Source organism: Colias croceus, chromosome 3 (assembly GCF_905220415.1).
Source record: "Colias croceus chromosome 3, ilColCroc2.1".
Classification (NCBI taxonomy): Eukaryota; Metazoa; Arthropoda; class Insecta; order Lepidoptera; family Pieridae; genus Colias; species Colias croceus.
Window position 1 is genome coordinate 3,890,051 of NC_059539.1, and position 25,928 is coordinate 3,915,978.

The 25,928-nt window shown below is 33.7% G+C and overlaps 2 protein-coding genes across 2 annotated transcripts; one reads left to right on the plus strand and one right to left on the minus strand.

Moving 5' to 3' along the window:
* The first annotated feature begins 1,386 nt into the window (after window positions 1-1,386).
* On the plus strand, window positions 1,387-13,520 carry LOC123706407 (endoplasmic reticulum transmembrane helix translocase). The gene is made up of 10 exons (XM_045655675.1): window positions 1,387-1,801; window positions 1,877-1,966; window positions 2,093-2,299; window positions 2,374-4,323; window positions 8,539-8,791; window positions 9,196-9,392; window positions 9,846-9,988; window positions 11,994-12,126; window positions 12,605-12,748; window positions 13,220-13,520. The coding sequence occupies exons 1-10, from the start codon at window positions 1,535-1,537 to the stop codon at window positions 13,328-13,330; spliced, it is 3,495 nt and encodes a 1,164-aa protein (XP_045511631.1). The 5' UTR covers window positions 1,387-1,534; the 3' UTR covers window positions 13,331-13,520.
* Window positions 13,521-13,680: 160 nt separating this feature from the next.
* LOC123706425 (cuticle protein 7-like) lies at window positions 13,681-14,984 on the minus strand. Its single transcript, XM_045655697.1, has 3 exons — window positions 14,860-14,984; window positions 14,580-14,648; window positions 13,681-14,323 (listed from the first exon to the last, which is right to left on the minus strand). The coding sequence occupies exons 1-3, from the start codon at window positions 14,875-14,877 to the stop codon at window positions 13,844-13,846; spliced, it is 567 nt and encodes a 188-aa protein (XP_045511653.1). The 5' UTR covers window positions 14,878-14,984; the 3' UTR covers window positions 13,681-13,843.
* Window positions 14,985-25,928: the final 10,944 nt, after the last annotated feature.

Genomic DNA, 25,928 nt, shown 5'->3' on the forward strand with positions numbered 1-25,928 from the left:
TCTATATTTCCGTGGTTACATGAGGCCGTATTCAGAAGGAAAGCTGGAAACTTATAAGCGCTTACCGGCGCTTGTCAGCTGGTTCTGTGGCTGGTTCGTTCCACACAAAGGAAGCAGGTTGAAGCAGACCAAGACAAATTATTTTATATGGCAGCGCCCAGCGCTGGCCAGCGCGTGTTGAAGCTTGTCGGAATTTATCGGCGCCGTTTAGCGCTTAACGGTGCGTGTTCATATATTTTCCTGTGCGGGTTACCAGCGCTGACAAGCGCCGGTAAGCGCTTATAATTAATCCAGCTTTCTTTCTGAATACGGCTAAGGCCGTTTTCACATTATTTGTTAGTCGATATCCGATATCGGATACAATTTGCTCTTTCACATTATCCGATAAGTCGTTCCGATATCATCATGAGTGCTGCCAGAAATCTTTAGAGAAAACTTTTTGAAGTCGGTTAAAAACAAAGCACTCAATCTGTGACTCAATTACAACAATACAATAAACAGCACAACACTCGAGTAGGAGGAGGAGTGAGGCAGAATGAGTAAATAAAGATGATAGACACCAATGTCTTGAAGATACGGTTGAATTTAAGAACGCAATATATTTTTGTTTATTTCAGTTCAGCCAATTGCCGTATATTTCAATACGGTATTAAAATAGCTGCCGTATAAATCGTATTTTTAATGCCTTTAAATACTTTAAATGTTTTCACAATAAAAAGGTTTAAAGTAAAGTAAAGGATCTTTTTAACATTTAGCGCCCTTTACTGAAAATTCACAAACTAGTGCTTTTTTGCTGTTGATATAATGCCTTTTCGAAAATTGAGTTGGCAACACCGATATTCCGATAGTCCGATATTACCGCTGACTTATAGGTGTCGGCTCCGATATCCGATATCGGACCGGACAATGTGAAAGACAGGTACTTCAATCATATGCCTCCTCCACACTACATACTCGCGAAGTTGAACGAGGTTAGACGAATAGAATAATGTAGAGAGGCACTTCGGCTTACTTCGTCCAAATTTACCTCGCCTCGGCTGACTTCCGTTTGTTGTCGGTTTTTGCGCCCGAGTCAAAGGGCACGAAGTTACCTGAAGTTCGTTCTGAATATGAACGTATGCGTTCCTCGCGAAGTTGAACGAGTGTGTAGTGTAGCACCGCGGACTTCAGTCAACTCCGGCCGAGTACTTCGCCGAGGAACTTCGCGAGTAGTGTGGAGGAGGCAATACATTTTACTTACCCCCGTTATCGGATCGGCGTCCGATACCGATATCGGCCCGGATAATGTGAAAACGCTCTTACGGTCATAGACGAAATGTTACGCACGACAAACGTCAAATCTTTAATTGTCATCTGTCAATTCATGAAATGATGTGTTCTCGTGTCACAGGTTATTTGAAATCAGTATTTGTGAATTTTTAATTCATTCTTTGACTTTATTTATGCACGACATATTATGTTAAGCCATGAACATAGAGATATTTTCTAAATAACTCTTGCATTCAAACATATTGTTTAATACAGAGTTTGAAAAATGGTACTCAACAAGCAATCGTCATTAGACGATTTAGTCCAATACACACAGTTGTTTAAGCCGGTGGCGACTGTTTTACAAGGAACTATATTGCCCTTTTTGATTATTTATCCTATCATTTTCTACTGCTGGATATTTGTATATGGTTTCAATGAGAATTTCGAAGCAGGGTTTGTAACAGTTGCTGTTGTGGCAACTATTCAAATTTTGATTTGCCTTTGCTGTTATTGGAGTGTTCATATACAATGTTTCCTGTCTTGTTCACCAGTAAGTTAAATTATATTAGTTCTTTTGGTTTGGCGAAATTTTGATGAGTTACTGAACTATAGGTTATTGTTTCAGGAAAGTGATCCTATAAGAGCTGAAATTGTTAAAGTAGTTCCAACATCTAATAATGGTTTTCCAGAAATTGTTAGACTACATCATACAAAGGTAATAAAAATTATTGCTACAGGTTATATTAATAATAAAATAATTTTTATATATTTTTGGGTATTCTTCTATGCTTTAAATAATAAGTATATATTGACTAATGTGATTTCATGAATTTCATTTCAGTCAACAAAAAAAGGCAGTCCCACTCCAGATGTATGGTTTGTGTTTCAAAAAAGCAAATATCTATATGATTGGGATAAGAAGTCTTTTCACACTGTTGAATTTCCAGTCAACAAAACTTATGAAGAATACTTGGAATCTAAGGGCTACTTGGATGATGAGTCTTTGGAAATTGCGGAGAAGGAGTTTGGCAAAAATGAAATGATTATGGTACATTACTTTCCTCCTTATATTTTATTATATCTCTAGGGAATTAAATCTAAATATATTTATTTTTCTTTTAGGTGGTTCCTGAATTCATGGAACTATTCAAAGAAAGGGCCACTGCCCCGTTTTTTGTATTCCAAGTTTTCTGTGTTGCTCTATGGTGTCTGGATAAGTATTGGTACTATTCTATATTCACTCTTGTGATGTTGGTCATGTTTGAGTGCACACTGGTACAACAGCAGTTGAGAAACATGGCAGAAATAAGGAAAATGGGAAATAAGCCATACAACATCAACATCTATAGAAATAGAAGGTGGCGACAAATAATGAGTGACCAATTACTACCAGGTGATATAGTTTCCTTGACACGCTCTGGTAATGATAATTTAGTTCCATGTGACATTGTTTTAATAAGAGGTTCTTGTATTGTTGATGAATCCATGTTGACTGGTGAAAGTGTACCCCAAATGAAAGAACCCCTGGAAAATGACAAAGACACAAAACAGAATTTAGACCCTGAAGGTGATGGTAAACTGCACATGCTTTTTGGTGGTACCAAAATAGTACAACATTCCTCACCAAGCAAGAATGTAACATCTGCTCTGAAAGCTCCAGACAATGGCTGTATTGGTTATGTTGTACGCAATGGATTTAACACATCACAGGGAAAGCTTTTGAGAACAATTCTCTTTGGAGTTAAAAGAGTAACTGCAAACAATTTGGAAACATTTGGTTTTATACTCTTCCTATTAATTTTCGCAATTGCTGCTGCAGCATATGTGTGGATAAAAGGATGCGAAGACCCTGAGAGAAACAGATATAAACTATTTTTAGAATGTACTTTGATATTGACATCTGTAGTGCCTCCAGAACTACCTATAGAATTATCTTTAGCTGTGAATACTTCTTTATTGTCACTGTCTAAGTTAGCAGTGTTTTGCACAGAGCCATTTAGAATCCCGTTTGCTGGCAAAGTTGAAATTTGCTGTTTTGATAAGACAGGCACATTGACTAGTGACAACCTTGTTGTTGAAGGTGTTGCTGGTGTTGGGGATCATACAGATGCTACTGTAATACCACTTTCAGAAGCACCTATGGAAACTATTCAAGTACTAGCATCTTGCCATTCTCTAGTTCAACTGGATGATGGTGTAGTGGGAGATCCTTTGGAAAAAGCAACTCTGAAAGCTGCAGAGTGGAATTTAACCAAGGGAGATGCTGTTGTGCCAAAAAAAGGAAAGTCCCCAGGCCTTAAAATTGTACACAGAAATCATTTTGCCAGTGCTTTGAAGAGAATGTCAGTAGTGGCCAGTTATCAGGTCAATGAAAGAGGTTTTGTAGAATCACATTATATTAGCAGTGTGAAAGGTGCACCTGAAACTATAAAGACAATGCTGAAGGAAGTTCCTGAACATTATGACCATGTCTACTTGACTTTGTCAAGAAGGGGGGCTCGAGTTTTGGCACTGGGTTATAGAAACTTAGGAAAATTGAATTCTCAAGAAGTGAGGGAGTTATCTAGAGAGGATGTTGAATCAGATTTGACATTTGTTGGGTTTGTCATTATATCTTGTCCCTTGAAAACTGATTCTAAAAAGGCTATTGCTGAAATAGTGAATGCATCTCATTCTGTAGTGATGATTACTGGTGACAACCCTCTAACTGCTTGTCATGTAGCTAAAGAGCTCAAATTTACGCAAAAAGACGAAGTTCTTATTCTGACCAAAGGAGATGATGATTGGAGTTGGAAATCAATAAATGATAATGTTGATCTCTCTGTTCAACCATTTAAAACATCCAAAGAATTGACTACCAAATATGATCTGTGCATAACTGGAGAGGGGCTTACATTCCTGATTGAGAATCACTATAAGTTTCTATTAGAGATTATACCATCTATCAAAGTGTTTGCGAGATTTGCACCAAAGCAGAAAGAATTTGTCATAGTTACATTGAAATCACTGGGATATGTGACATTAATGTGTGGTGATGGTACAAATGATGTTGGTGCCTTGAAACATGCTGATGTGAGTAGATTTTTACATTATTTATGTCAACTCTTACTACCTTAAAAAGCGTTAGGATTGGAGAAATTATGAAATATTGATTATTAAAACTTTTTCTATAAGAGCAATGAAAAAAGATATATATATATATATATATATATATAAATACCAACTTGGGCACTAAGTTGATCCAGCCCGACTGCCGTGCATTCCTGACTCCACCTTTTCCCCCTTATTACTCGACTCCGGTTGCATAGATCTTGCCCGGAGTGGCAACGGCGCAAATTTTTGGGCGATGTTGCCAAACGTATTCGTGGAGAAGTTGATATACTCAACATTTTTATTGCTAAGATCTCGAACTGAATCGACTCCGTAACGGCCGAAATTCAGAAACCCATAAACACTTGTTGACTCCGTTTTATATACCAAATCCAAAGTCGTATGTTGATCATTATCATTTATATTATCAAAATTACAGCTTTATTTGTTCCGACAAAACGAAACTGTATATTAAGTAACGTAGATTAATTTTTCGTAAACACTACAGTATTTGTTGGCTCCGTACACAAACATATTATAGATAGGTAATGTTCCATACATTGCTAAATCCGCCTAGACTAGACGAACTCGACTTCGTAACGGTTCAAATTTTGAAATGCTCAAATACTTCTTGACTCCGTTTTATATACCAAATCATAAGTCGTATGTTGATCTGTTCAATTTATATGCACTTGCATGACATTGACATGGGGATATGAAATTAGAGCTACCAAAAAATCTCCTGAGTTTTATGGAAGTTGAAGAAGTCGACCGTAATTCAATTGAAACTTATAGAAAACGTTGTGAAACTAAAAATAAGGAACCCTAAAAAGATAGATATTTGGACGAACCTTTCGTCATACAGTGACGGTGATAATTCTCAAGTAGTATGCAACCTACAAATAACAACCTACCTCTTGAAACAGGGCAACTCTTTGGCGAACGCTACACGTAAGATCCATATTGTGATCCGTCAATATTTACTATCGGATTACGATATTTATTGACGTGTAGGGCAGTGTATTGAAGGATCACAATACAGGGTTAGTTTTCAATGACCAGCCAAAATTTAAAATTAAGATCTACATATTAAACCAAAGGTGCATTTGAAACATTATTGTCGAATAAAATTAAATAAAAATAATAGCATTCATTTGAAAATGTCTTAAAAATTTCCTAAATCGTAAACACCCCCAGAATCAATGCACTTGTGTGCTAGCGCGCATTGCCAAATTTATGTGTGTGCTAACTTCTACCTATCTAGGTTGTTGAACTGAATTGTTGCTTTTGTAATGTCCACACGTTCGCTTTTTAGTGGTGGACAGGAATGAAATCTAATTTAAAAAAAAACGTTTTTTTTTCATTAGTTCTAAAATGTTATCGATTCTGAACCATTTCTGAAAATTTGGCCGGTCATTGAGAACTAACCCTGTATATCGCTGGGTTTCTGGAACTCCTTGTGATCTGATCCCAGGACCTACATCGCAATATTTATCTTGCCGTCATCACGTCTGGCTCATACAAAGAACGTTTCAGTACTGACGCGATACGTATTGATGGTGTAGGGTGTGCTGTGATCCCTCCTAAGATACATCAGTAAATATCAAGATAATTATCATAATATTTATTGACGTGTAGCGTTCGCCTTTGCCCTGATTCTGATATCAATCTGATAAAATAATTAAAATGTTAGATTTAGGTCAAAAACAAATGACGACTCATATTCTTGCACAAATTATCCATTGCGGAGTAAATATGAGTGTACGCAGATCGCCAACACGTTTAACTAGCAGTGGTGCAGTGGGTACTGCCGGTGGATCGCATCCCGATCTATCGAAGCTAAGTTCGTTTTCTACGAGTTCTACGCCAACTGATACTTAAATTACTTACAGAAAACGGAAACAACCGCTAGAACAAGATTGCAGATGTAATGATGATATGAAGGATATTCGGTCGGAGTTGAGCCGTATTAGTACATTATTTGAAAAATATGTATGCTCAAATGAACAAATAGTAAACAAAATTCATTCAATTGAGTATTTGAATAAAAAATTTTTTTGTGCTAAATGGAAAGATTATATATTAGTTTTATAACAAAACTATTTTTTTAAATTTTTTTTTTTCAATAATTCAAAAGTTATTTCAAAATAAAAATTAGTCTTTGAATCCAGTACCGAAAACACACCGACAACTCCCGAAGCATCACCCGGGCGCGTGTGACGTCATAATGTTAGTTTTCACTCATTGCAGTTGATAGAAAAACGTATACAACTGTAACATTTTGACGTCACATCTATGGTGACCAATCATGGTGCGTTTATAGTCACGTGATTTTAATTTAAATTTCATCAATTTTTAATTGCTTTTATTTAATTGATAAAATTTTTTTTGGAGTTTTTTGCATTAAATATCAATATTATTAATAATAAGGTTTTAAAATACATAAAAAAATCAATAATTTTTTTTTATTCAAATACTCAATTAAACATTCATTTCAACATTTCATTCAATTAAACAAAATCATTTCGGCGGTATGGCGACCATTTAGAATCGTCTGAAAAGTATGGCGATGCATGGCGATTTTCGTAAATGGCTGCACGAAGATGGTTACCTGTGCAAAAGTTAGCCTGGTACCAATAAAATAATAAATAAAATAAAATTTATTAGTAACTTCAAATATAACATTACAATATTGCTCTGCCTTCTGAACTAGGTAATTCCTATATCTCAGAAGGCAGTGCCTTCCCTTGCAAATTTCATGTTACATTATATTTGGCAAGTTAACAAAATAAATTTTAGTGACTAATGATAAAGGATACAAAGTAAATGATTAAGAAAATAAAAGTATACGATTTGAATTGCACAATACAATGGTTGAATTGTTTTTTTTTTAAATCAACGCATTCGCGTCGATATGGCGGGCTTTATGTCACACCGGAAAAGTATGGCATGACACTACCGTCTACATCTTTTTTATGGGCTATCGGTAAATTCTAAAATTTTTGTGTTACAAATCGTTTGACTTTCGCTATTTTTCCGACGAGTTTGACTAACGCCCACGCGACTAAGCCGCCTTTACCAGCGTTCACACCATCATTTTTCTTTCTGTCATTGCGTACTAAGACCCCTGTAGAACCGCCATCCTGTTACAAATGACTCGAAATTTTGTGTCAATGACTCCCGATCTACTAGGTTTGCGAATCGACAGCTCTCTAAAATGGAATCATCACATCGACCACCTAAAAAATAAATTATCAGCACTTCTTAGATCTCTGCGTAATATTACTTCTTGCATTCCTCATAAATTACGCCACACCATCTACAACACGTTAGTAAAGCCGCACCTAATGTATTTAATAGAAGTATGGGGGAGTGCTTACAAAAATAAATTAGCGCCACTCCAAATTTTACAAAATAAAATCATTAAAACTATCTTTAACTATCCTTTTTTAACTTCTACAAATAAAATCTACGACGACACTAAAATAATGAATTTAAAACAATTATACTTTTGTAATACGTGTATGTTCATCCGCAAAGCGCTACATAAAAACATAAATACAAATATTATATTCTCAACATCCAATCGCAACTATCTTAATAGACGAGCTAGCTATCTTGCCCTCCCAAAGATCCGAACAAATTATGGAAGGCGAACGGCAACATACGTTTTTATAACGGGAATAATTAATGTCTTTAAACCTTCAAGTGCCGCGAGCGACCAATGGCTGAGCTCGGTGGGCTCTGATTGGCTCATTTGAATCGGATCAACAAGAGCTAAAACGCAAAAAAGGTGGATTTGTATAAAAAGCACGTAATTATTATTATTACTGATGGTGACACTTGTGGCTCCGTTCGGATCCACATACGGACGGTGGTGTGGCAATGGATCCACAAATACCAACCGGATCAACAAGTGAAAACGGATCAAATAATTACTAACTATATGGCACGTTTGATCAACATAGTGCCCATGGAGATATCTATATATATATATATATATATATATATATATATATATATATTATATTATTTAAAACAATCAAAATAATAAATTTATTTTGATTGTTTTAAAATAATTTATAAATAAGTAGTAATATTTTTTTTAATAAATTAAAATCACATTTATCACAATAATGTTTACAAAGAAAACCACACTTAAACTGGATAAAAAAATAATATTTTATAACATTTTAGGTGGGTGTGGCCATATTAGCCAACGCTCCCGAGCGTCCACGGGAAAAACCTCGTGAACTGCCACCTCCAGAGTTGGAGATCCGTAGACCCCCAGGTCCTCGTGACCCTCGCGCGGAGGCCAGGGCTGAAGCAGCAGCTCGTCTCCGGAGAGCCATGAAGAAGCTAGAGGAGGAAGACCAGCCCCAGATCGTGAGACTTGGTGACGCTAGTGTAGCCGCACCGTTTACTAGCAGACTATCGAGTATTTTTTGTAGTGAGTTGTGTTTTCTTGTCTCTTGTAGGCAGATTGTTTTGATAAACAATTATTTTACATTATAATCAATAATAATCATTTATTCACAGTAATGTTTCTGTCAAAGCCAATTGGCGTAATCAAGACCAGCCTTTTTATTAATCTCTAGTTTGTTCTAAAATTGTAATGTTATATTTTATTTAAAGAAATTTTAACTCATTGAGCCCCCAGCGGCCCGATCGGTCCACGACACAATAGATTTTCTATTGTGTCTGTGATTCCGGGGGCTGAGTTATTACAGTGAAATAACTTTGTTTCCAAGCCTTGAAGAAGCCTTTATTAATTTCAAAATTGTACACTTGTAAATATTTTAAATTTTGTGTAGTACATTAAATTGTTAAATAAATAAATAAACGTCTTTCCAGTATGTCACATCATCAAACAAGGACGCTGTACACTGGTCACAACACTGCAAATGTTCAAGATCTTGGCTCTAAACGCACTGATATTGGCCTACAGTCAATCTGTATTGTATTTGGACGGTATCAAGTTTAGTGATACGCAGGCAACCCTGCAGAGTTTATTGCTAGCGTCGTGTTTCCTGTTCATATCACGGTCTAAGGTAAATTATTTATACTATTTTCCTTTATATTAACTGCTATTTATAAATTTATGAATACTAATTAGAACTTTTAATCAAAAAAATTACAATAATAATATATGGTAGAAATTTATGAAATTATAGTAGTTCTTCACTTTCTATAGTAATTTTTTTTAGATAAATCGTGTAATATTTTCATTCGCTACTGGCTAAGTATAGAATAAAGAGTACCAATTTATTGCAATTGTAAAATTAAAAAAAAACATTTTATAAAACAAATTATGTTTAACTGTTTGCAGCTGCCACTCTTGGCATTGCGAATTGACTTTTATTTCATTTGACTAATTAAATTATGATGTTATTCAAGTTAAAAGTCTTAGCCCAATAAAAGTAGTCATCAACTATAAAATATTACTGATGTTACTATACATTTCAATAAAAATATGTACTAATTAATTAATAAAAAATTTACAGCCACTAAAACAACTGTCGAAGCAGCGCCCTCTACCGAACATTTTCAACATGTATACAGTAATGACGGTACTTTCACAATTCGCTGTTCACTTCGTCTGTCTCATATATTTGGTGCGGGAAGCGACATTGCGGTCTCCGGATAGGTAATTTTTTAATCTTGGGTTTTTTTATATGCTAGAATTTTTAGATTTTGAAGGTAATTTGTGAAAAATCACTCATGGTTTTTTTCTTGATTTGAAAGATAACTTTTGATGATTTATATTTTTAGATTTCAAGAATCATTCAATTAATTTGTGAGTGATCTATTTATCTATCTAATAAAAAAATGTTTTGACTATTGGAGTAGATATATGGTATGGTTGGTTGATTCAAAATGAAAAACACTTAAATAAGTGATAATTTGAAAATATAGAGTTAACCCCTTATTGCATGAATTATTAAGGAGATGAAATAAAAATTATTTTTTTGCAAAAAAGTGTTTATTAGACCTTACATCATGAGATCAAATTGAGAAAAAAAATTATTTACTTATATTATAGAAAATATATAACGGCGCCATATATGGACTCGTATGCAGTGTTTGTTGTATTTTTTCTGTCATATATGGCTTCGTATGCAATTAGAAAAAAGTAACTAATTAATAAAATAAAAACATATTCCGGATTAATTTCACACACACGGTTGCTAAGCCCCAAACTAAACTTAAGCTTGTATCCTGAATGCTTAGTCAACTGATATGCTACATATACTTTACATAAATCCTATCCTACTTATATTATAAATTCGAAAGTTTGTGAGGGTGGATGTATGTGTATGTGTTTGTTTGTTACTGTTTCACGCAAATACTACTGAACCGACTTCTATGAAATTTAGCACACATAATATAGAGGGTAACTTGGACTAACACATAGGATAGGTTTTATCCCGAAAATCCCACGCGAACGGGAACTATGCGGGGTTTTCTTTGAAAACGCGGGCGAGGCCGCGGGCGAAATGTTAGTACTTTATATGGATACCTAAATAACACCCAGAATCACAGCCAACTTATACTTCGTGAAATTGCTTAAAACAATTACGTTTGTCATTATAACATAAAAACACGTTATATTTTTCACATAACGTGAAGGAACGAAATTGGAACAATATAGGCATAGCTGACGGGCGTTCTTCTTCCAAATTCGGTAATGACTAATCCCATCAGACCGTACAGAATCAAAGTGAAAATCTAGATGTCCTGCAGGAGTTTTTCGTAGCTTTTTTGCGGTAATTGGCGAGTCAGAAATACTGAGGAGACTCCAGAGATGCCGATGTTTCTAAGTTTTTGAGAGACGACCACGTCTTTTGGTAATAAGAGCTTTCCCTGACTTTCGCATTTGCTCTGAAACGGCTAATTAAAAATCATACAGTGGCATATAGCATGAGTCTGTATTTATTGATGATGATATAATATTTACATGCTTAGCATAGTGAGATAAAAGTGTCTAGGATCGATACTGGAACAATCAGTGAAAGTATCCTTGAATGCTGTGCTTGAATGCATACCCAGCCACATATGACATAATATATTTTGGACGGAATGCATACGAAGCCAAATATGACAGATTTGGAAAAGTACAAAAAAACATGATTAAAGCAAAAAAACAACCTAACCAAATGTTTTACCTTATTTTAGAAAGACTAAAGAATGAAGAAATATTTTTTTTCATGGCTTTACTCACCTTTTTGATATTGAAATCTTAATTTGAAAATCACGGTTTTTTCCGCGCACCCAAACCGTCGCACGCGCTAGACTAAATCTATAATATATCTGATGGATAATATTTACACTGTATAAATTAATTACATTCCAATTCTCGATGAAATGCTGTTTAAGATGTAAGGTAGTTTTTTTAGATATTGTTTATAGTTAGCCTATAAAAAATTCATAAACTTCGTCGTCCATATATGGCTCTGTATGCGGTAAGGGGTTAATTAAATAATAAATAATGACTTACTTAACCTTTTAGGTGTAATTGTTAAAAAAACAACATAATCATTATTCATTACTAATAAAGTTGTCCCATGTACATTTCTTACACAAGGTATACCACTAAATACAAATATCACTATCAAACACCTCTTATTTTTATTGAAAATTATTTTTTTTAGAGATACAACACCAAAACTCGACATGGACCTGGCTGAAGATGAAGAGCGTCCGTTCCAACCAGATCTGCTCAACAGCACTGTGTACATCATATCAATGGCGTTGCAAATATCTACGTTCGCTATCAATTATAGAGTGAGTTTAATTAATATGATTGATTTTTATGTTTTATATAAACTTGCCTTCGGGAGCAATTACGTTACGCAATTTTTGACTCCCCTTCCCCCCTTGTTGTCCCCCCACTGTAACATTTTTTATGTACTCCAGTAACATAAATTATAAAAAAATCATTTTATTTATTTAATTTCTATGTATGTAAAAATAAAACGAGCCTTGTACGTTTCAAGAACTAGGTCGTATATATTTCGGTGAAAAGAAGATGGCAGTTTTCTCGAATTTTCAGAAAACTTCATTTATATTCTTCACTTTTTGTGGAAAAATTGCACATCGAGAATGTAACTTGAAGATGATTCAAAGTAACATAATGGCCATTCCTGTGAATGTCTACAGATTAAATTAAAAGACATCCTAAAAAAATTAGCTTGTCGTCCATAAAATTGTTCTGAATACTGAAATAAATTCGATTTATAAACCCAGTTATTCTTCTAAACAGGGTGAGCCGTTCATGGAAGGTCTGCGCGACAACAAGCCGCTATTGTACAGTATCTTAATATCTGGTGGAGCGGTGCTGGCGCTGGCCGCTGGCATCTTCCCAGATCTGAGTAATATGTTCGAGATCGTGTATTTCCCACCCGATGTGAGTATTCTAAGATATTTTGTAGACCAATAAAGTATGTTAATACTAGTATTTTCTAGTGTTTGATTTTACGCGAGTTTAGAAAATGTACATTTAGAAATTAAAGACTTTTTTTAAACGCGATTTATTAAGCTATTGCATAGCTTCTATCTCGGACCTTGAGCGCGGGGACCGAATCGAGAAATTCCGTAACGAAAAAACCTCACGCTCCCCACTCCGACGGGCGGAGGTGTCGCTTGAAGGCATAGCATGCAATAGCTTTACCGCGGCAGTCCCCGAGTGCCACACGTCGTTTTTCATTATATTATTTTCCCGTCGTTTTAGTTGAGGTAGTAGTGCAGGTTAACTAATCTATAAACCTATACTACTACTACTTAACATAGTTATGTTACCTGAATTTTTTTTGCACTCGGTCATTCCACTATTTTCTTGTTAACAGATTACGTAACTTTTACATTTTTTTTGTTACAGTATCGACTAATTTTAGTACAAGTACTGATAGAGGACATGCTGTTCGCGTACTTAGCGGACCGCGTGTGTCTATGGTTGTTCGGTGAAGGGAGGGGCTACGTATCAACGTAGCATAGACAAGGGCACGCACACATCGATATTTAAAGAAAATAATTTATTTTATATACATTTCCAAGGGTATGTCACTTTCACACTGTATTGGTGTGAGTGTTTGTGACAACCCGCTCAAATAAGATGTGCATTTAATGTGTGGATGTGTCAGTGGTATTTTATTTATGGTAATAAATGTGTAGTTAATTGTCTTGCTAGTTTTATTCATTTCATGTGATGCGTGTATTTATAAATATAATATACATAAATGTATATATAATATTAAAATAACTGTATGAATAATTAGATAACTACCGGTATGGATATTAAATGAATTCCTGCTTTGAATAATTAATTAAATAAAAGAAAAGTTTCACGCAATATGTACATATATTTTAATTAATTTAGGGTCATAATTACATAATGCCTACCTTAACTAAACTATTGTTTTCACACAAATTACCTTAACGTTCGACTTTCGGAAAAGCAATAGTTTATTATTGACTATATTGTACATGCCCTGCTGTCTTGCGTTTAGCGTCCGTAGTATCCGTGCCCGTGGCCTCCTAGATTCCATGAGCCGTCAATATGTCCGTTGTAACCGAGTCCATCGTGAGACAAACCGCTAGCCCAGTTGTATTGGTCGTATCCGACGTTATTGTAGTTGTCGTATCCGCTGTTGCTGGTCGCGAAAGATGTCGCGTGTGAAATGGGCGCGTGCGAAATGGGTGCGTGTGAAATAGGCGCGTGTGAAATAGGCGCGTACTGAGTCACAACGGGTTGGACGACTGGTCGGGCGACCTGTGGGTGAACCGCTTGGCCGATCCGTCTGACGATCGCGTTGAAGCCCGATACGGGATCGGCGGTGTAGTCGACTACTCTCACGGTGCCGTCGGGCTCAGCTAGAGAGTACGAACCCCTGACGTAGCCTCCGTCGCGGGTTTCCGACTGGTGCTTGTTGTCACCCGTCACTGGGTCGTTGACGGCGTAGTTGAAATGGTAGCGAGGTACGGCCTGCAAAAACAAATCCTTATAAATCAAATGATTAACAATGTAAGGGTAAATTGTTGCTAAAGTAACTTAACAAAGACAATAAGAATTTCTGCAGGTACATACTAATATTTCTGCTCACCTGTTTCACTCTGTTTGGGAGAGTAAAAGAATCTTTAAAATGGTGCCTATTTTCTCTAAGCTTTTACAAACATTTTTTAATCTTATTATTTGCATTCTTAACTTAAAGTAACTACATAATATTATAGAAGAAACTTACATCGTAGGTGGAATATCCGACGTCGCCGTGATAAGGAGCTGCTGTAGCCACAACGACGAGACACGAAAACTGACAAAGAAAACACACTTCAGTACATAATATAATGCTTAATTAATTAATACGTGCATGTATTGTTCATATTATTATCCGCATTTTTTATGTGTAATTAATTAGGTTTAATGGCACTGTTTCCTTGTTTTTTAATATGCTATGTTATTAACTTTTCCGATAATTCCACCCGGTAGGTATATTTCTGGGAATCTAGTTATTCTATTCTTACCGCGATAAACGAAAACATTGTTCACAAAATTTCTCACTAGTATCACGTTACTAAACGTACAGTTGCAGTGTGCGGTGTTTATTATTTGGTCCGGTTTTATACTAGTTACGGCTCCTCGTTGGTTAATTCCCAACTATCCTTCAGTTCACGCTTATTGACTATTCGTACTACTATATTTTCGTAATATCATAAGTTTTATTTATAACCACTACTTACTTACCTATCATGAATAATTGAGTTGAGAATAGCTGATGCGCATAAGTGGCTCTAGTTGGACGAACGTTTTACTTACCTAGTTACATTTCATCCTTCATTCATCACATACACAAAACATCCTGCTAACATCTTATTAATTACGATACAATCAAATGTAGTATCTAATTATTTTTATTATGGCTTCAATAATTGCCGCGGCCATTGCCATAAATAAAAAAAAAATAGAAATAGTTTATTTCGTTTCCAAACTTTACAAAATATGGAGTAGTAAGTTTAAGAGAAAACCCGTGTCAGGATTTTCATGAAAACAATAAACATGTTTATACCTCAAAATGAAAATTTTCCTAGTTTATAAATCTGTATGCCAATTTCTTTCTCCTCACCTCACCTTTTCTATTACGGAAAATTTGAGTGCTTATTTCTTATTTTTTATACCTATGAGAAATAGATCATATTTCATGAATATACATCATATTACATCAGACATTTTTGGCAATAATTCTGGACATAGTGTTGATATGATTCATTAATTTGAAACAATGAAACAGATAATGTGAAGTAATGTTTGATTTATATCCATTATACTTTGAACTGTAATTACAGTATAAACAATTTTGCTTGTCAAGTTTAACAATCCAATTAGTTAATTAGGTTTCTGTGGTATGAAAATGTTACGCAAATATCAGTCAATGAAATTGTATTCATTTATTCGCAAATTAAAGTAACAATTTCACAAATCATTTCTTTTAGAATTGAGGCAAGTTTTTAACGATTCTGATTGTAGCAATGTTATATTTTCCGCTAGGACGCGTACATTCACGGAGTCGATGATGAAGTTACTACGACTAATGAATTCAATTGTGCATATTTTTGTATAATCGATGAATAATTGTATGTACTGTCATAATGATTTGCCATATTTGGTGTAATTTACAATACTTACTGGTGGTTATTCGTACGTTAAAGTAAACCAACTGGAGTGCAGAACCATAGGTAGGTAGATATATTAGGTACCTAATCTTAAGTTTATTTAGGCGTAATTCATAAAAATATTATGTTTGAAAATGCAGATTTTTATGAGATGTTGAATGTGCAACAGACGTTTTTTTTTAAATTTTGTAGCTCATTAAATATCAAATTTTTAGCCTGGAATAAATGTTGCTATTTAGTTTACTTTGGATCAAACTTGAGAGAATTGGAATTTGAAATTAATTAGCTAGGTATTAAAGCAAATTATAATAGCACATAATAGTCACTTATAAACACATTGAACCTAACATACCATTAATATAACGCATATAACATTGGCTAATCTTTTTTATGTATTTATCTATTAATTAGTTTATTAAAGGAACACAGTCCATACAACTAAATTAATAAAATCAAGCATCCCTATAAAAATATGTACACTATTTCTTTCATACATTTTCAGTTCTTTATATTATTTGATACGTCTAGTACCTACTTACTACATTTCACAAAGTTTCACAATTTGCTCGCATTTAATTCTCTAAAACTATAAATAATTAAATCATAGTACGACGTATACAAAACATGAAGCGGATAATTAAGCAATTTTGCAAGCAAATTGTAATTTATACGATGCAATTGCAACTAATTCGGCTCCTCTCGACCGCCTCATTACCTCTTTTCAGTGGAAACACTCTTTCCACTCAGACTTACACAAATTCACATTTGCAATCAGACCTCGGAGAAAAGTTCGAGCCACCCCGCGGCCGCGCCCCGCTCCACGCCGCCTTTAATTAACAGAAAGTGGTTCATTAGAGCTTATTCATTAAAGCAAGGAGTAATTAGCGAACTCTAATGAATGCTGTAATAATGTAAGAGCGGCCGCCACGGACTGCGCTCGACTTCTAGATTAATCTAGGAGCTGAGTATAATTTAGTAATGGCCTTAATTTATTAGTGATTGCGGGATAAACGATCTATTAAAACTTCCAAATGCCGATGCGAATACGTTATGACGTGATGTTATGCAAATGGCACGTAATTAATAAGAAATGGAAATAGTTTCTACTATTAGATAATACTTACGGTAACTATTCGTAATCGATATACAGGGTGTAATCGTTAAGTGTGCACAGGCGATTATTCCGTAACTATTACAGATATCAAAAAACTTTAAACTGATATCGAAAGTATTTAACCTAATGAGTAAAATGGCCATAATAAATTTTTAAAAATAAAACGAGAAATATCTAAAAAATTAACTTGAAACCCTCCCATACATTTAGTATGAGATACGAATATCCCATGTACATGGGTTGATCCAAAAGTAATGATAATCAATATTAAACAAGGTCATTACAGTTATAATAATTATGTAGTTCTCTAGATAGTCTTCTAACTAGGAAATATACTTCAATATTTTTTTCCTAAACTTAAAAAAAAAGTTTGACTTCATCCACAAAAACCCCTCCACGCGGCCATCACTTCGCTCTCGTCTTAAAATAATTTATTGCTGAGAAAGTGTTTCATGTGCCGAGGAAAGAGATAAAAGTAAATAGGAGCTAGATCTATAAAATAGGGTAGGTGTTCAAGCATTTGGAATGCCGATTTTTGAATGGCAGCCGTCGCAACTGACGCTTTGTGATCTGGTGCGTTGTCTTGGTGAAACAGCGTTCAGGTCCACAGTTTGTCATGTCTCTTTTCCTTACTAACCTGCCGCAATCTTTTAATTTCCACCATAATTATTCCTTCAGCGTCCCAAAAAACTACCGCTTTAATCTAACCTACTGATTTTCACTTTGAATTTCTTCATCATCACTTTGGAAGCTCGCATCCAGGACATTGTTTTTTGGTTTCAGCATAAACATGGTGAACTCGGGTAACGTCCATGATCAAAAAACGTGACAAAAAATTATCCTGATATCATTAAAAATTTAGAAATTTACGCTCTACATAATATGTCGAATCGTTGTTTCTTCTTTTCGTCGGGAAACATTCTAGCACGCACGGTTCACATTTAAATAAATGTAAATAATTGGAAACGTGGCCTGTTGATATGATTTTTTTGTGATTACTTAGTGAATACATGAGCAAGCAAAAACATTTATTTTATATTTTTATGTGCACAGGAAATACCCAATTTTCATTACTTTTGGATCAACCTAGTACATTTAATATGAAAGATTTTAGCTTTTTCTTTCTTTTTTTGGTTTTCTGCTTTAATTACTTCGCAAATTTGAAGGGAAGTTTATTTAGAAACTGTAAATAGAGCTCATTGTATTGCACAATGAGGACATCACTTCGAAAATCTGCTATGAATACAAAATGTATGGGAAATAAAATGTATGGGAGCGTTTAATGTAACATTTTTGGATATTTCTCGTTTTATTTTTAAAAATTTATTATGGCCATTTTACTCATTAGGTTAAGTACTTTCGATATCAGTTTAAAGTTTTTTGGTATCTGCAATAGTTACGGAATAATCGCTTGTGCACACTTAACGATTACACCCTGTATGTTAATGAAATACCTATCGTTATTTATTGGAATTCGGAACTAACAATTACCTACACGTGTTTATGTGGAATAAAATAAACTAAGGATTAATATTAACAGACTTTTATGCATATTAATTATTATGAAACAAACTTACACGTGAGCGGATGTTCCGTAGAAATATATCATTTCAAATAATATATTATTTAAATATTTATAAGCGTAAATAGCAAAGGATTATGCTACTAATTTTATTATTTAAGTATGAGTGAATGAATGAATACTTTTGATTCTATATCATTAGTTAATTTATTCACGTAGATTTCTCTATGCAAATATAATTAAATTACATACACCACAAGCACCAATTTTAGTGTTCAAAGTTTGAAATAAATTTGTACTTTTAAAGTGGGTTAAAATCGACACTAAAGAAACACATACCTACTGGCGAAATTAATAAAAAAAGCGTGTTAAAAATTCTAATCCCCTGTTTTATTTGCAATAGGTATATTAACTTAGTCAATTAATCTAAACAAGCAAGTCTATCCATAAACAGACTTAATTAGGTTGGCCTTTTATTACTCTAGTCTACTATACAACGATAGTTGAGGAAAAATTGACCTTTTATTTATTTAAAATAAATTCACCAACTATTTTCCTACATCTCCATATATCTCTATTAGTACACGTGCCCAATTAGCATAAAGAAAACAGAACAAGGATCTGTAACAGCGGTCCTGAAACGACTTGTTATGTCGTTAGGTAAATTTTCTTGCGTTATAGCATGTTCCGTATGCCTGGCTGGACCGTGGACAAGTATAATGATGTATGCTGAGATTATTAAAGTGTATCATTATAAGTCGTGCATGAAAATACACGGCGGACATATTGACGGGAACGCAAAATAAGTGATGACGTAATTGTTGTTAGGTTCTGAGATTGATAGTCAATACAATTCTATGAATGTATTCAGTAAAGTACAGGAAGTAGAAAGTGGGATTCGTGTGCGTAGGAGTGTACGTTAGATGGAAATTACTTCCTATCACTATTCACTAGAAGGTTATTTCAATTTCGATCTTATGTAGGTAGGTATGTGTTAATGTTTAACGTTGGAAAACTTATCGCGTGATCTGCGTTGCGTTGATTAATTATTATTTGCGTGGTTTTATGTTTTAAATTAACGAAGAAAGTAATAATTGTTTTATTAGTCTAATTAATATACAATGATTTTTAAAAGTAAGTAATGCACCTTAATACATTCTAGAACCTAGATGTATGCAAATATGGTTCATATTATATTACATTATAATATAAACGTAATCCAACTGTTAAAATAGCATTTAATCAACTTATTGAGCGTTACCGTTAAAATGTCCGTAAGTATACGATATGTTTTGTAAAAGGGTCAGTAAATAACTAAATAGTAATAAAATACAATTCTAAATAGCGAAATCTATAAATGACCTGAGAGAATAAGTAGGTACCTATTTTTTGACATGAAACACTAGTAAGTATGTGTCTCCATAGTTTTCTTATATTATACAGGGTGTCCCACTATTGGTATACTAAGCGCGAAGGGGCTTGTAGTTTGCATACACTGATCACGAAAATAATACTTAAACATTTTTGCTAAATTTTTCCTAAAAATCCATGTTCTCTTCTCTAGCTTCGAGCAGCCAGCATATACAACTTCGCTAATGTGAGCATTTTGTCTATGAAAACATAATCACGATAGGTCATGTGCTGCTAGCAAAGCTGGGCGGGTTGCTTGTTATGGGTGTGCACATAGAGTTTTAAGAATTCATCTATTTGAAAAAAAACTGTGGCTGGAATTATATAAGTATTTTTTAAGTACTCACCGTATGCAAAACTATAACATCCTTTAAGCTTAGTATACCAACAGTAGGACACCCTGTATAGGATTTAAGAATTTATTTTCATTTTATTGTTTTCACATGATACAATATTCATCTTCGATACGAGGCTATATATAACACTGGTCAACAATGATTTTGTTGCCCTGGATGTGAAAGTGGTTTCGAATAATTTAATGTATATTATATCTAAAACTATTAATGGTTTTAGTAGATTGGCTCTAGTTTTTTTTTAATCCTAATTTTCTTACTAGACTCTAAAACGCAGCATGAAATAGAAGGTATATTTGTTTAACATCATTTATTTATTACAAAGTCTTACTTATCGTTTTGTTTTAGTATTTAATTAATTCAAATGGATATAAAAATAGAGAAAAATCATTAAAACTTATGAAATAGTACAAGGAAATAGATTTTTTAAGCTTCTCTTCTTAGTTAATTTTGGGACAATAGTTTTGTTATGGACCATCAGTAATCTGCCATCATGTGCCGATCCCATAAACCCTGATACCTTTATTCGATAATTTTTACTTCTTTTTCGATACGTTCTTCCTGTTTCTCACAGAAATTTTGCAGATTTACTGGATATCTATCCAGGAGACTGTGGGGAAAGTGTAGCTTTATGTTCGTATTTGCTCATAAAATAATGAAGTTTTTTAACAACTGTTGTGCAATTTCTTTATAATTTGGTGTTTTAAATTTACCTTAAATTAATCAATACTATATCTCTCCATAATTTACAAACAGCATCAGGTATAAATTTTTGTTAAATTTTCATCTTTTATCAATTTTCGACACGCCCGTTCTGTAGGGCCGTCGGGTATTCTTCTTATACTTCTAGATTCCCTCAAAGGCCTAAATTCTCATATTTATTAATTATTCCTAATGAATTTGCTTTGTCTAATACTATTAATAAAAACATCAAGGGAATTTCGTATAGGTACCTATCCACTTTGCTGACCAAGTGCTACTGGATTCCTTCAACTCAATACAAACCGAACATTGTTGTTCATAAAAATGATTTTTTTACAGAAACCATTTATTATTCTGATATTCTACAGTCAGTTTTATAGAATAGGGTTATGTCTGAGCGAATAAATGTGCAGAAAACGTAATTCAACAAAAAAATAAACACTTGTTAGTAACCCGTATTCTGAAGGGCCGTAAGAAAATTTAACATATGAAAATCCAAATTAAAAAAAAAACTAGAGCCAATTAAATAATTTTAATGATTAAATTCGCAAACTGGGTACTTGAAATATATAAATCTGTAGAAATATCCAGAGCAACAAAAAAAATTGATTTTTTGTTGAGCTGTGTAATCTATCAACTACATAGTTGATCTTTTATCAGTAGAATGTGAAATTAGGTACAGTATATTTGCTAATGGATGATTTATTTATTTTGATATTATATTAAACATACTGTAAACGAAACGACGCAAATTTTGTTATTGAATTTTCACGATAAAGTTACGCTATTAAAAGTTCAAAAAGGGATGTTTTTTCCTCTATGTAGGTAATAATTTAAATATCTCCTTAGTCCTTATTACAGTAAAAAACTAACACACACAATTATAATACAACAAAGTATCCAGTATGAATGATTAATCAGGTTTTTATATTGTAATGATACCATACCAACAATTTATACCAATTATTCAATAAACATTTCTTGAGTTCAACAAAGGGGAAAATGAAATTGCAAAATTCGCAGTATGATACGAAGTTGATTTTATTTGACGAAAAAACAAGTCGATACGCATCGATTCAGCGCGTTATTGCAACAGAATACTGAGGCAGGTTCGTGGTAATGAACTTTGTGAGAATATTAAATACTTATGCTTAATTTTATTTGTATTACTTAATATTAAAAATGTGCTTGAATTTGACTTGAATATACTTCTGCTATTTTGCATGACTTTAATAAAATCAAAATTGAAAGAAGTGTATCTTAAAAAACTACCTATGTTCATCTCCATAGATATTAACTTGTTTGATACGTCGTGTTATATAGTGTATTTTTGTTTCCTATATCAAAGGATTTGCTTTCTTTTGGACGATGCAAATCGCCAATTATTTTGCTTTGCATTTTTGCGTCAAATTTTTGTGTGCAACAAGTAACACCTCACGAATACTTCCAAATAACGTGGGTCATCTGCAAGCCGAAAGAAGAAGTAGAAGACATTGGGATTCTATTCAATAATGATGATTAAAAAAATAAACTTAACAATGAAAAAAAAAATATTACAAAATGTTTATATTTTTCTTTATTAAAGACTGAAATATGGAACCAATCTTAATAATTTTACTATAACAGTAAATTTTTCATAGATTTTAAGATGTATACATATTTCATGAATTTATAGAAAATGTGTGTGAATGTCGATGGGTATTTATACAACAAAGTTATTTCCAATTTAAATCGTGAATTATAAAAACAAGCCATAAAATATTTATAACTATGCTGCATGCAATTGAAACCCCGCAACTAATGTTTGCTCACTAATTGAGATTGACCTTTGATTGGCTAGAAAAAAAAACATTGTTTCTTGCTCCACGTCTAGCCTTCTGCTAACAAGGCAAGCCGCAGGCGACTATTGATTAGTGACCGGCGTTGCACCCATCATTCATTCATAGCGTCCACACGTCACTCAGGCATCGCGCCGTTTTTCGCCTATTTTCGTCTATTTTCGCCATTTCGCGCCGGATCGGGGTACATATTTGATGCTGCATCTGCCAGGAAGGAAGCTGCGTTCGGTAATTGGTCCGGCCTGCGGTAATATTATTCGGATCCATTAAATCACGTGGAGATTTAATCTTGCGCTCATACAATTTTAATGCAAATGTTGATGTGAATTAAAAATGTATCTATGGATGGCGCAAATATGCTTAGCTAGGGAATCTACCTATATGTAGTTATGTACTTATATTGTTAAAAATAATTATTTTTCATTTAAATACTATAAACATACATCTTATCTCTAAGATTGTCATAGAAGCTTTTTTGGAAAATGCAGACATTGCGAACAATTAACATAATTCAATCAAACTGCATTTATGAAAGTTTTACCTGGGTTTACCTTTAAACAATAATGAAGGTATTGTATGTAGGTAACACAGTCCACAGACCAACAAAAAAGGTAAGTAGGTATGTTTTCTTCTTTAAATAAACATTTACATTTCGCTTTTATTGTGCTATAAACATCGGGAAGTTACTGAAATCGCGCAACATTATTTAAAAATGTTTGCGTATTTATTTCCTTTCAAAATATTTATTCAGTGAAGCGATCATACAATGCGATAATCCAATTGTCGCAGTGTCCAAAACTCGTGCTCAATACGCGAAAAGTGCTTTCAAATGGAAAAAATCTGTACATGCTTATTCTATCATTATGTAAGTGTATCGTGTACAATTTTCCTTTATTTTATTTTTATATGCTATTCACAAACAAAAGGTATTCGTATTTTTCAATTTTATAACATATTCGATGTTGGAACACACTTGTGTCTCTGAAAATATATACAAATGTTTGTCCTGCGCTTGATCTGTCCCCGAATCTTCGAGAGGGACGCAATGTGAAATGCGCTTGTGTTTGGAAAAGGGAGTTGGTGCGCAATTTCACATAGGCTAGGGATCTCCACCTATTTGCCTGTAAAGAAAATCAGTGAGATATGTGTGAATGTGATTATATTCGGTCCTTAAGTTTTTAAGTAAGACGTCACTGTCACTCGAAGCGCGGCTGATATTATCAATACTGTTATGGAATCAGTGGTTCCTATTGCCTGGTTATGTATTATCTATAAGTATAATATATACCTACCTACTTTTGGTTTATCGCATCATCGCGTTTGGTAGTGTAATAGATACCTACTGTTACTCTTAAAAACGTTCAACTAGTCCATCATCGAGAAATTAACCTCATTTTTTGCTTTGGTCGCTTTGCTCTTTTTTTAATCAGAACAATGATGCTACTTAATTCAGAAAATAAACCGAAACAATTATACAGCGTACCCTTTTTTGTTCAAGGGATAGCATACTATTGAAATATATTTAAATAATAATTAAACATCCCCACTAATTTTATCATGATACCACTCAAAAAAGGCTTTGGCGAGGCTTGTTTACATAATCATTCCATTTGCAATGTTAAACAGTGCCGACCATCTGGTTTCTTGCTTTTTAATTCAATATACTGTAACTGTGCTTTTTTCTTAGCCGAATGAGGTAACTCAGCATTAAATTATAATAAACTTAATTTTTACTTTGGCTTTTCATTTAACAAAGTTGTAACCTCATTTGCCATATAAGTGCGACATTAAATGTGTGTTGAGTCGTTGAGACAGGTTAAATGTACAAATTTCACCTCAGTTCCATTCGGAAATTATTTATTTCTTTATTAAACGCTTTATCGAACAACGAAAACGAGAAAATACCGTGTCCAATTGATTAGTGGGTTAAAAATAACTGCTTTAACGACTGCAGTTATTTTTGCTTACATATTCAATAAGGCGTGTAAAACTCATTCAACCGTATACGGATAAATTTTATATTTTTGTTAAGGCAGTGTAAAAGACTGAGCTCAGTTCATTTCTGTATGAATTGGAAATATTTATTTATTTCAACATAAAGTACAGGGCATAGGACAGGTAGCTGCCATACTGACTTCAACACAACTCTCTTTTGAGCACATTTTTGAGATGGAATGGATTGATAGATCATAGATGCACAACAATAATTTATTAAACATACCTACCCGTATTGCAGCCCTTCAAAAGTGCAATCATAGCTTCTTCAATTCAATTGTTATTCCCTGGTGAGCCAATCTAAAAAAGGTTTTTTTTTTATGTATTGCAGCAATTCACCATTCTTGTATGATGATAATTGTAAAAAAATTTAACACAAATCTTTTTACAGATCCTTTATACATACGTAGGTAATAGGTATGTATAATATTTATTTTAATAATTCGATATATTTAACCAAGAAGATGCTTCAGAATAAAGCAGTTCGAATTATACATACGTCTTCAATTGAATTTGGTTCTACATTGCTTTTCTATATTGATAGCTAAGAGATCGAAGTTTTTATAAATTAAAATAAGTATTAATTTTATGAATTGAAAAATTATGTACTTACTAAGTTACAATTGCCAATTTTGTAGAGATAAGGTTTCTTGAAACTCTAAGAGATTCTTCTCTCTTTACTTTGATTTTAAAATCTGTAAAATGTTTTACGTTTTTTTATTGAAGACCACGTCATGTGAAATACTTCTGATCCTTCGATCATACTTAATAGTTTTTTTATGGGTAATGAGTTGGATCACTATTTGTTTACTTTTTTATCACATTCACGGACATAACTACATAGTGGCTAACTTCCAAACTTTAGGAATATTATAGTTATTATTCTAAATGTTGTTGGCTGTTGCAATTATTACTTGAAAATGAGGGAAAATGCATGCAAATAATCCCTTCATCGATATTGTCATGGGTAAGGAAAGAAAACAACACAA